Below are 13,150 nucleotides of genomic sequence, written 5' to 3'. Positions count from 1 at the left end.
ATGGAATAACAGCACAGATATTTAAATGACATAAATATTCCCCCAAATCAATGTAAGTCTATACATAATTTGTTGTTTTTTATTGTTAAATATTGTCATATATATAATATTGTATTGCAGGAGCTGTATTTAGCAAATTAAAACAGATGTGTATTCACAAACGCTGTCTATCCACAATTGGTCTGTGAAGCAAGTGCAGATTTAAAATATTTTTGTAGAATATCGTCAAATTATCGTTATCGAGTTTTTGGAAAAAATATTGAGATTCTTTTTTTTTTGCCCATATCGCCCACTTCTAGGAACAACCCTCAGTGGAATGCAGGCCATTAATTACTGTAACCAAAATAATGAACATTTTTAAGTTAATACCTCTCTGACAGTTTCAATCAAACCATTATTGGTTTAGTAAAAGCAGAGTACTTGATATGATTATATTGTCTAAGTAGTCATAATGCTTTTTCTGGTTGGTGTCAAAGAATGCAAGGGAATGAAGGAGGGAACAAGGACAAGATATTGAATTATCAAACTGATATTTCTTAACCCTTGATGCGCAGAGTAAAGACAAATGTACTGAGACATGAGTTTTCCACCAGCATGAACTAGGAATGGGAAAAAGATGGAATTTGCCCTGATAACAGCATGGAATTCAAACCGCTGAGGGAACTAAAGGGTTGAGACCAAACCAGTGATTGTTTTCAAATCAAGGGACGGACATTTCTGTATACAGTATATACTGTATTCATATCATACAAGGTGTCCATAAAGTCTCTTGTCGAATTTAAAAAATACATTACAAAGGCAATTGATGAAACACCTTAAGTCAGATTTGTTCTACGTACTCGGTTATTAAATGATTAAGGTTTTTAATCACATTGTTGTGGGACCATGTGCAATCAAATCACTGGTCCATTTTTTTCAATGACACAGCACATATCATGTGGCACCATAACTAGGCGACCTTCAACCATCAATCATTTTCCAGCAAGACGGTGCAACACCCATATAACTTTTCAAGCTATGCACAAACCCTTTGTAGAAAATTTGCCTCTAATTACGTACATATTTTGTTATGCAAACGGTCTCATCATGGATGAGCGGACGGATCAGTGCCGTGCTTCCTGCGCTATTCAACCATCATTGTCTCTGTGCGTAACTCATTGCGATAGTTGTGCTGTTTTTCTTTCACTTTTAATTAGACCTCAGAATGATTTACATGTTACGGTTGGCTGTAAACGCCCCAAAACCTCACATAAAACTCAATGTCTCCTTCGCTGCAGCAAACAGAAAACTATCATGTGTGCAGATGGAAGGTCCACCAATCACAATTCTAACATTGGCTGCCTTAATTTCATAAACATAGAAAAAAGACAAGTTTCCCAGGATCCTTTTTTGTGTCAAAAAATATAATAAAACAATTAGAAAAAAGACAAAAGAGAACGTAAATAAGATTGGGAGACTATATTGGAAGGAGACTCTTTTTCAATGGAGCAAAATGTAAATCCAACAATTTGGGGGCTGGAACGGATTGATTGAATTTTCATTTATTTCGATGGGAAAATGTACCTCGTTTTATAAACGTTTCGCGTTACAAAGGGTGTCACGGAACGAATTAAGTTCATGAGTTGGGGTACCACTGTCCCGTCTTGATGTGCTTCGTGCAACTAATGGCGCCCATATAGACATGCATTAAATAAGTTATAAAAACAACTTTGATAACTACTCTTCATTTTGTAACAATTTCCACATTTGTCTATTCCCTTGCTTTTAAATATATATATATATATATATATATATATATATATATATATATATATATTTTTTTTTTTTTTCTAAATGTAAATATACTTTATGGACAGCTTGTAGAGATGACAGCAATCTCTCCACAATGAAAGTAAAATAACTGTGCGGGGAGAACCTCACACTGACACAACTGTCATTGAATGGTTACAAGTGGTGCAGGATACGGTCAGTGCCTTGGAAGATGACGCTACCTTTAACCATCTCTCCCATGATGCACCCGACAGACCAGATGTCCACTGTAAACATAGCTGTTATTAATAGCTAGTCACATTCAACATCAAGCACATAAATTATTCACACTTAACATGCAGATAGATGGAGGGAGAAATGGTTCATGCTTAAAAGTTAACACATTACCACTGAAGTTTTGCATGCTTTAGTCTGTGATGTGAGCTATGCTGTGGTCTGTTGCATTCATCATCACACTCATCCTCAGGCTGGATTGGTTTCATCTTTCTGGCCCAGGCAACCACACACAGGCTCCTCTGCTTATCCCTTCCCACAGCTGCTGCCAGAGTGTGCCTCGCAGGGAGGGATGTAGATTCTCCCAGTTTCTCCCTGTGATGACTTTTTGCTTGATGTGTGGCAAATAGCCGCCAACTCATTTCAGTCAAGCTCAAGTTCAAAGTCGCCACATCAGAACTCTACTTTTAAGTTGGGTTTAATGTTGCCTGCACGACAATGAAATACAGCCAGGTCCTAGTGGTTCAAATGACTCGCATAGCTCTCTGCAGTGTTAAAACACAGAATAAACCACGATCCGAGAACATTCCCCAGGCCAGGGGAGATGCTTTGTAATTAATAAAATGATCAAATTGGGTCAGCACATTTGCCACTGTTTCATGTCTCAAGACACCCTCGAAGAGTAAAGAGTAGACTACACCGCATTATATACTGTAATACCTTTATTAAAGAAAATCGCCATGTCGCGGTTCACTTTTTAGGATTTCAATGTATCAGCAATGTTTAAATCGCACATATCGAATATTAAATTGTGAAGGTTTGCTATATCGTGGGATTTTGTGGTTTATGTGCTGACTCACATAACAATAAGTGCGAGCCAAGAGGAAAGATAGTGTGAATGGCCAAAGTGTTGAATCATTTCACACTTAAAAAAAAAGATAAATTGCAACGTGTCTATTGCAATGCAGAAGTGGCTTATACAACTACACGTCTACAGGCCTAGATAGACCAATCCGACGTTTCCCAATTAGGACCAACGCTTACCCCCTGTGGCGTCGCGCTGGAAAAATTTAGACAGCAACGCTGACCATTAAAGTGCCCTTTCAATCCCTTTATTGAACAGATATGAAACAGCGAGAGAACAAACGTGGGAGAAGCACATTCATTCAAAAGCTGCTGTTGGCCATAACTTTCTCAGAGTAACTAAAAATGCAGGCCAGCTAATGGTTAGCCACTTAACAGCCGTGCTATCCCAGGCCAACACGGCCAAATCTACACACTCATTCGCTGACCCCAATATCACACAACAGGCCAGGCCCCGTCTCTTAAAATGACACAAATTCAAAGTCACACATGCTACAGTGCAGAAAAATAGGATGGCGACCCCAAGTGGACAAGAATAATACCTGCACATCATGTGCATATTTTGTGTTGGTATTTTGTATAAGACTTTAAAATATAGGATTCCATTCATTTTGAATACTACTTATCTTGTTCAGGGTTGCGGGGTACTTGAGCCTATCCCAGTTGACTTTGGGAGAAAAGCGGACTACAGCACACCCTGAAGTATTTGCCAGTCAGTCGCAAGAAGGGCACATATAAAGACGGACAACCATTCGCGCTCACATTCACACCGCCCGTGAGCGAGAACTGAACTGCTTTAAAACAAAAATATTTAAAGAGGAAATCAACCCAAGCAATAATTTTTTCACAAATATGTTCCCAGCAGGCCCACTAGTTGAAACAAGGCATTCTGACTAATATTGCGTTTGTGAAATATGAGTTAAGCAGCAAAATCTACCCTTTTTTTAGCCAGCTCAGGGGACGGCCATTTAGTCACTTCTGTCGACTGAAAATGACATCACAACTGCTCAGGGCTCAGGTAACGACCAATCACAGCTTTAATCAGCTCAGCTTCAGCAAACAGAAAACAGGTCGGCCGTGATTGGTCGTTACCTGAGCCCTGAGCAGTTGTGATGTCATTTTCAGTCGACAAAAGTGACAAAATGGACGCCCCCAGAGATGACTAAAAACGGGTGGATTAACTCTTATCCCACAAACGCAATATTTATCAGAATGCCTTGTTTCAACTAGTGGGCCTGCATAGAACATCCATCCATCCATCCATCCATGTTTTTGGTATGTGGGAGGAAACCGGAGCACCCGGAGAAAACCCACGTAGGCACGGGGAGAACATGCTAACTCCACACAGGAAGGCCGGGAACGGAATCGAACCCACGACCTCTGAACTGTGACGCGGTCTCCCACCGTGTGCCGCCCTACATAGAAAATATTCTTGAAAAAAATATGTTTGGGTTGACTTCCCCTTTAAATCATAACCTCTAAATCAGCATGTGGCCACTTAGATGGTATCCTGGTTTTAAGCTCTTTTAAGCATTCCTCTTATTTACTCTTTTCAGCAATGAATGTTTCGAGCATGCCTCTACAACCTGATGTCCTACCTACCATTCTCCTTATACTTCATGCCCAGAATGACCTCTGGTGCCCTGTAGTATCTGGTGACCACATATGGGGTCATCATGAAGTTGGTGCATGCCGTCCTAGCCAGGCCAAAGTCCAAGATCTTCAGCGTGCAATCTGACTTCACCACAATGTTACTGGGCTTCAAGTCCTGACAGCACATAGATGCAAAACTTACATACATCATACACACAGTAAGTCATGACCAGAGCTGGGCGCTTGACCCTTTTTTGCCGGTCCCGCCGCGACCCTCCACCCTTGACCTGGATACCCTTCCGGCCTCGACCCCCCGCCCTTACTCATAAAAATGACAACCCGCCGCCCCCATCCGACCGGTACGGCCCTGGGACGGACTGACCAGCTCTGGTCATGACTATTATTTCTGTGCAGGCATCCACTGATAACCAAACATTTATAGTGATTATGTGTCATGGTCAGACTAATTCCTAAAAGTGACACTTAACCTTATGAGTACAATGGAATTAAATGGCATCATAATTACTTATTTACCTCCATTTACTTTACTGTTCATGCTTATGCCACTAAAACCTACCATCATAATTTACTTTTATTTACTTTACTCTTCATGCTTATGTCACTCAAACCTATTTAAAACATGTAATTTAGCATATATACTTCAATTTCAATTTAATTTGATAGATTATGCTGGAAATTCGCAAAACATCTAGAAGGGAAATCCCAAATTCGTACCCTGTGAATGATACCAGCAGAGTGCAGATGTCTGATGCCACAGAGGATCTGGTAAAGCAGATAAGACATTCTCTCATGGTCCAGATCCATGTGGATCACCTGACACAGGCTGGCGTCCATCAGCTCCATCACCAGATATCTGTAAGAAAAAGTCATTAATATATGGCCAAGGTGCAAAACAAAAGCAAAATTTGGAAATGCGTACATAGGTACAATAAACCTTTACATTCACTTGCTGACATTCATATAACAGAATAAGTCATGGCTGCCTGCGAGTATGCAAGGGTTGTGTTCAATTAAACACGCCTATATTTCACATTAGATCAATCTGTGAGTAAATTGAGATAAGATCATCATCATTACTTCAGTATTCATCCTTTTTGTGGCATTTTTATTTTTCATTTTATTTTATGCAAAATGGGTGCTTTGGCTCAATAAAAGTTGTGAACCACAGGCTCAGATGACAACTCACAGATCTTGGAATTCCTCTAGGGACTTCTGAGGCGTGAACACATTGATCAAACGAATAATCTGAAAGAAGAGAAACAGTCATCATATTGTGACGGTCGCATAAACATCCAGTCTTTGTTCGGATTTTCCAAGAGTTGCATTTCCCAAGGAGCAAGGTATGATGTGAGTAAGTCTTACATTTTTGTGGTTGACACATTTTAACAACACCAGCTCCCTGTATGCACGTTTCGCATGCGTCTGATTCTGGAAGGGCCGACACAGCTTTTTCACCGCCACAGAGATGCCCAGGACTGTATCTAGGGCAGAGCTGGTTACAAAGAAGAAAAAACTTGTGTCACAGCCAACAAAGTGGTTTCTGACTTGTAGCCAAGGTCTGCAACACTTGTAATTAAGCTTTTAAAATGACAAACATGTGCAAGCACGATAATGAAATGTTGAAGTGGATAGTAGATTTTTCTTTGGCAAAGCACTAGACATTAAGTTCATGTGCAAACGAAGATGAAAGGAAGCTAAGATGGAGAGCGCACAACATGGTGACAGCTCAGTGGGTGCGTTAACATGCACAGTTCATTACACATTGATAATTATTCACTTTCATGGTGCCACTGCTCAGCAGGCACACACACATTAAAAGAGCATCCTAACCTGATCATTAGCATTTCTGGTCATTAGCCGCATAGACCATCATTTTTGGGAGAAAGCTATACAAACTCTGACAGGGGCCTCCAAACTACATATAATGTTTTTTTGCAGACGCTATTAAATGAGGCAGAAAAAGAGTTTAGCCGAGATTGTACTCTGTCTGCAAACTCTACACTGGTTCACAGGATTTTTGACTCCCGTAGCTAAGCTAAACGGCTGCTTATTTTCAAAGCCAAAAATAAAACAGATCGCGTTGCTGTGCCCAATACGACCATCGAAACAGGTGAGCCATGATTGGACATTACCTGAGCTCTGAACAACTGTGATACAATTTTTAGTCGACAGCAAGTGTCAAAATGCCCCCTGAGATGGATAAAAACAGGTGGATTAAAAGGTCCACTTTTAATCAGAATGCCGTGATTAGAGACTAGTGAGGGCGCTATTGTTATGAAAATGTTTGACTTGACTTCCACTTTAAGGTTTACCTATAAAAGGCAATTTAAAATGGTATATACCATCTGGACACAACATCCCATGCAGTTAAAATACTATGCAGTTAACCCAAATATTAGTTGTACAATGTACATGATACAGTTACAAATGAAAACTGAATCATATTACGGTAGTTTTTACAGATATTCTTGATTTTGTGGCCAGAGATTGTGTGCTTACTAACAATCGAATTCATAATTGCATCAGGTTGAATTTTCCCTAAATTTTTAGAATATTTACTACCTTTAAAATTAGGGCTGTTCCTAAATAAACTGTCTCATCAAGTGCCCAGCAAGCCGTGATAATGAAGCAAAAAACTGAAGTCAGAATTAGCCACACACTGTTAGAAGGTTTAATTAAATCATCAAATGGCTTGCTTTTACCACCAGCGATGCACAGCACCCTTTTGCAAAGGCTTTCCTAGAAAGGCAAAGCCACTCACCAAACGATGCCTTGGGCCCCGGAGCCGATGGCGCGGAGCTGCTGGTAGCGATTGAGCACAGTGAAGGTGGAGTCCCCCACCTGAACACTGTAGAACTGACTTTCGGCCTCACTCATCCTGTGGGACGGTCAGGGGCACCAGCACTGTCTGTGGAGAAACAACACACACACAGTCATGTCTCTTTTCACGTCTCAACACAGTGTATGGCCAGAAGTCCTGGGATCCTCCTCTGAATCAACAAAGTGATGGTTGTAGATAACCATAATGTATCCCACCAGATCTCATAGTCTATGATACTATAGCAGACTTGGGTAATATGCAGCCCAATGGCAACATCCGGCCAGTCCACAGTCTGACTGGCCCTCGTAGTTGAAAGGAAGCGAAAATAATACGTAAAATAAAAGTGGCGAAACAACATGTCTACTGCACCTAAGTAGAAGACTGTCAAAACACTACAATTTATTGCTTCATATAAAGAGTATGGATTAATATTGAACACAGTTGAGGTTAGTGTGTTAGGCGGGCCCTAGACAACTATTCGAGTTTCTCACTAGCACCTTGGGGAAATTGCTTTTCTACTACTATGTCCCTTAAAAGTTGATGAACAACAAAACAAAGTTCCAATGATAAGGTCAGCACAATATATTTTATCTTTTTATTTATGAAAAAAATATATCATAATTTCATTACCATTTTCACGGTATAGAAAATAAATGAATGGAAGGATGAATTTAGTTACCCGTGAATCTTAACTCTTCGGTATACAAATGCATTTTGGGCAATTCTCGGCTTCAAACTTTGTGTGAGCAGTTTGGGTAAGACCCCTTTGTGCTGCAGCCTGACTGTGATCCATGCTTAGATAAGCTTGAAGTGAAAGAAGCAAAGAGCCCCGACCTCAACTGCAAACACATATGCGATGGACGATAAAAGAGAATGAGAGCCAGGAACTTTCTTGGGGCCAGTATGAATGACCCCTGAACTCACAAATGGAGGAATGGACAAAAAAATCCTACAGATGCACTACAGACTTTCTTGTAGAAAGTCTTCTCTCTCAAGTGTGAAAGAGACGAAACAACAACTATCTTGTATGGCTTGGTGGAAGACTGATACGGTTGCATCGGTTTCAGTCACTGCTTTCATTTGCCTGATGAAGCCAAATAACAAACAAAGTTATCATGTGAAGAGGCGAAGGTGACACCAGGCTTTAGATAAAGGGAGAAGTTCTGGCGTATTTGTAGTGGAGAACAGAGGCAGCTAACAGCTTTGGAGTTCCAAAGACTCCTTGTCGGCATCTCTACAATCCAAACTGACACATTCTTCCTTACTAAACCAGCACATGGAGACAGTGTATGTGTGTGAGCAAGCAGGATGCAGGACAAAAACTCTGAATTATTGTATTATTTAACACGCGTGTTTTGTAACATGGTTAGTTTTCTACTTTTCAGCCTCTCTTTTCATTATTTTCTCTTTTGATTGTTGCTTTCCAAATGCATGCATGCATGCATGTGAAAAAAAAGCAATCAGCTGTTGGAGGTTTAGTGCTGCTCTGCTTCCACACCATTACTCAGCGAAAGGGGAGAAAAATATCCTCATCTACTCCCTCTCCTGCCTCTGTGGATTTTTCTCATCCAGCTGGCTCTCTTACTAATAAACACGAGATGAGAGCTTCTATTGGGATTTTTCCAGCATTTGAGGTCCTAACTTTCTTCAGTCCTCATTATTTCCGGAGTTTATCCAGCTTCAACAAAAACATCTCCACTTAGAATAAGAAAACACTTTTGTGGATAGAGGGTTTTCCTCATTTAATCGGAATACATGATTGTTCGATGGATGAGTCATTAGGACAATCCATTCCAAAATGATTCAATAGTGACAACCCTATCCCTGTGTTACAACAGGAATGAAAGGTGTAACTTTGTCACAATAGCATTGTCCAGTCACGTAATAGAGACACCGGCTTCAATAGTAAACGCAGACAAGTGCAATCGTTCTGGCAAAGTTATGATAGCAAAATGTGAAGGAAGCAAGCAAGATTTCGAAGGGGTAAAAAAAGAAATCCTTGATGCTCAACTTGCTTGAGGCACTTTTCTTAAGTAGATATGTCTGTCCAAGTTTTTGCACTTGCAGGAACCATTCCTTTAACCAGGACCTCTGACTTTGGGTCCTACTTGGGCAGCATACGGAATGGGAGGCCGTTTCAAAAATGCAGTAGGTTATGATAGCAAGAGGATTTGCAATACAGTTGTGATTCTTCTTAACAGATAAGATCCACATCCACAGCACTGCACCACATTTGATTGTGTTGTTTTCCTTTGGAACACCAAGGTACTATTGATGGCACAATCTGTTATTTTGTTCAAGCATTTGAGGTGAGGCATTTTCTAAAGGGGACATGTTATGGAAAATTGTCTTTTCAATCTCTTGTACCTGTATAATAGGGTTGCATCGTGTACTGATACTAAAAAAGTACTGCAATATCTCACCCCTAAACAACAATACATTATCACATTGTCAGTAACCTTACTTTTAAGATGACCCTCCCTGGATGTGTTGTGTTCACTTCGAAAGATAGAGAACAATTATGGAAATGAAAGCCAAAAAAAACGTGCTTGCTTCAGGCTGTTTGTCATCCAGTTAAAGTTTACTGTAAATTTGACACGTAAAACATAGAGAATTGTGCTGTTTTCACACAACAAAATTTTGTGGAAAAAAAATATTTCTTCTTTGGAACAAATGTTGTATTTTGAACAGGGCTACAAAATCGGGCTTTTTCTAATAATGTTTCTGTGAGCAAACTGTTATGTTCCACCCCCTTTTGCATATTGCTGCATTCACACCAACTCCGTTGGTAGCATTTCTGGTGGCGCGTTTCAATTGGAGTCAATGTAGTTGGGCGAGCGGGCGTGGCTGCGTGCGGGGTGGCGCGAATTATGCGTTTCGCGGTGGGACGCGGAGCGAAGCACCGAAAATCCGCCCATTCGCCCCATTCGTTACGTACAAAACAAATGAACTTTTTTGCCATTTCGCCTTGCAGCAGCCAACCAGCATCGGGCATAGTACGTCACACACAGCCACAGAGTGTCCTGTTTTTTGGGGGGGTTTTTTACAGTTCTTGAACTTTACCAAGACAGCAATATTATTAGCATTAGCATAGTGTGTCGGGCACTTGATTGCGATGTTGAAAAATGCTGTTGTCGTCTACTACCAAGCGAAGCCCCTCCCCTCTCCGCTGTGTGCGAATGAGCGGCTGCAGCATTCAGGTTTCAAATTTCCCGCGGTCAAACGCGAGCGAATGAGGCAAAGCGGAACGCTTCATCCGTGATTGGTGGAAACGTAACATAAAAGTGGGGCTAATACTGTATGTCTAATATTTGCCCTGACATAGGGTTTCTCCCCCCATGTCTTGGCAGCTAGGTTGGGTGAAGAGTCGCCATTTTCTAAGAACTGGAATCCGCCCTCCCGACTACATGGAAGCTTCATCATATCAAAGCTAAAAAGTTAAGCAGAGTAGGAGTGTTAGCATAGATTAGTGGTATTAGCCAACAGCGTTTCAACGTTACTAGCTTTTGCAAAGCTGACATTGTGGTGTTGGGGGCGTTTGGCAATGTGTCTGCGCTCTGTGCCGCATGCACGGATCCGCAGCTTATTGTTTTGTTAACTCACTGATCGGCTCCAAAATCCTGGTCGTATAAAGCCTCAAGAAAATGTCATATGCATAGATTCATAACAAGCATCGAGCAAAAAAAAAAAAAAAAGTGACAAGGCAATTAACATCCCAAAGCCCTTTCTGCTGCAGTAGGAAGAGTGTACAATCCTTCACTTGCTGCCACAGTACAAATTTAGGCAAACTGATAAGGAATAATAACAAATGTTACTGTTTCGTACAACAAAGATTGTGGGGGGGAAAATACAATTGATTACATGTCTAACAAAAATGGCAGTATTAATCATTTGTGCTCTAATGGCAGCATAATGATCTAAATAAATCCACATATCAGACAGTTTAAACTGTTATAGCATGAAACAACCCACAAAAATGTCCATTTAGATGCTATGCTGCAATATGGACAAAGTAAATAGTAACATTGACAATGCTGCCCAAGTAGAACAGAGCAATATATCAATACATATACACAGAGGGAAATAAAGTATGTTGTCTGATACTCACTGACCAATGCATTATTACACTTGCAGAATGTAGTGACATACAAGCACTGCAGAAGTTGTACCTTTACAAATATAATAAAACTGTACTGCCATCATCAGCGATCAGATAAATGCATGGACATTATACTGTAGCTTGAACCCCTTGAACTCCTATTAAAGATCCTCACATTGTGATTTTTTATGTTTATACTGTGAGTCAAAGTATAATCAAAAGACCATCATTCACAAAGCATACCCGTGCTGTGCCTCAATAAATGACAATCACATTTAAGAAAATCATATTTTCTTTTTATATTAAAAAACAAGTAGGTTAAACGTGTGACTGACCTTTATCATGCAAACACTTCACAAATTCCATTTATTTACCTGCCAACATACGACCAACATCTAAAATACACTCTACTGCAAATTCACAGTTACATAAGCGTATGATTTAGTTATGAAGCCAATGATATGATGGAGAGTGACCTTCACAGCACCATCCTCTGCTCCTCATGACTGCTGTCCACTTTGAATACAAGCCTTGGGGTCTACCATTACCACAGGTCAAATTTGGGAGCGGGATGGGAGTCAGTGAACTGAGTGGGTGACGCGTGGCCTGAAGAAAGAGTTAAAAACTGATGAGGATGCTGCACTAAGGATGCCCTTTAAAATGATGCTTAGTGAAGATGACTTAACACAATGTTTCATGTGTTGTGTGTGTGTGTGTGTGTGTTACTACCAATGTATAAATACACATACCATTGAAATGCGTTGACAGACACCATCCAAATGCGCTGACAGGTTGAAACTTGCAATCTAAATAATGTGGAAATGATCCACAGCAGCAGTTGCCTACTGGTGGCCGACTGTGACGGACCAACGCGGGAGGGGTGCGGGGGGGGCGGTTAGCGGTGTTTTTTTGGGGTTTTTTTTAGACTATCATGTGACATAACTGAGTGTATACCTGGCTGCTTTTAATCCCCAAACGCCGCGTGCCTGATCTAAAATACACACACAAGCAAGCATATACGGAGAGTGAAGTCACGCATGGATGACACACCACGACCGCCGCAGCACAGCTGGCCTTGAGGATGGTTTACGGCCGTAAATCGCCCTAAAAACAGAAAGGCGCCGCCAGAGCCCGCGCCATAAAGCACCGCCTTTAGCGTAGTTTATCGGCATGGAGTAAATCAGTGTGGCTTACAGTGTGTCTGTTAGTTTTCAGGGGCAATGCGGTAGTCGTATAGCAGGGGAACTGAAGTGAATGCCGGCGTGTTCACGGAACCTCACCGAGGGGGCGGAAGCACCGGCGAACGCTTACCTTCTCTCTCCCAGGGCACTCCCGGGCATGGACAAAACGGAGAAGGCGCCCTTTCCCTCCTTCCGACACGCCCGAAGAGTCGAAGAAAAAGTTTGGGCGAGAGGCCGCTCGGACTGTCAAGACGCGGAGCTTCCAGAGGATCCTAGCCGAACTCCAGTGGCGGCGCCGAGTGCGGAGGTGGCGACGTCACCGCAAGCGGTCAAGAATTGCGTATGATGTCATCACGCACGGTGACGTCAACTCCAAGGAACTTGATTGGCTGAATGACTTTATATGGGCTAAAATACTTTTAGCCAATTTGTCACAATCTCATTTATAAATGCTAAAAATCCCCCTAGGGGATCGGGCCTCAATACAGCCACGAAAAAAAAGGATGGATAGGTAGATAGGTAGATAGGTAGATAGGTAGATAGATAGATAGATAGATAGATAGATAGATAGATAGATAGATAGATAGA

The 13,150-nt window shown here is 41.3% G+C and overlaps 1 protein-coding gene across 1 annotated transcript in view; it reads right to left on the bottom strand.

Annotated features, from left to right (window-relative positions):
- mapk9 (mitogen-activated protein kinase 9) overlaps window positions 1–12,914 on the bottom strand; it is an 18,842-nt gene extending 5,928 nt beyond the window's left edge. The window contains exons 1-7 of the mRNA XM_086017887.1: window positions 12,693–12,914; window positions 7,223–7,369; window positions 5,824–5,953; window positions 5,648–5,706; window positions 5,176–5,314; window positions 4,450–4,615; window positions 1,965–2,036 (exon numbers count right to left, since the gene is read on the bottom strand). Of these exons, the coding sequence (XP_085874013.1) occupies window positions 1,965–2,036; window positions 4,450–4,615; window positions 5,176–5,314; window positions 5,648–5,706; window positions 5,824–5,953; window positions 7,223–7,338 (682 nt within the window). The 5' untranslated portion in view covers window positions 7,339–7,369; window positions 12,693–12,914. The remainder of the gene's footprint in view (window positions 1–1,964; window positions 2,037–4,449; window positions 4,616–5,175; window positions 5,315–5,647; window positions 5,707–5,823; window positions 5,954–7,222; window positions 7,370–12,692) is intronic.
- Between the last annotated feature and the right edge of the window lie 236 nt (window positions 12,915–13,150).

This window comes from Filicampus tigris, chromosome 2 (genome assembly GCF_054856515.1).
Source record: "Filicampus tigris isolate MCC_2025a chromosome 2, RoL_Ftig_1.0, whole genome shotgun sequence".
NCBI lineage: Eukaryota > Metazoa > Chordata > Actinopteri > Syngnathiformes > Syngnathidae > Filicampus > Filicampus tigris.
This window is presented reverse-complemented; position numbering and strand designations above follow the sequence as displayed.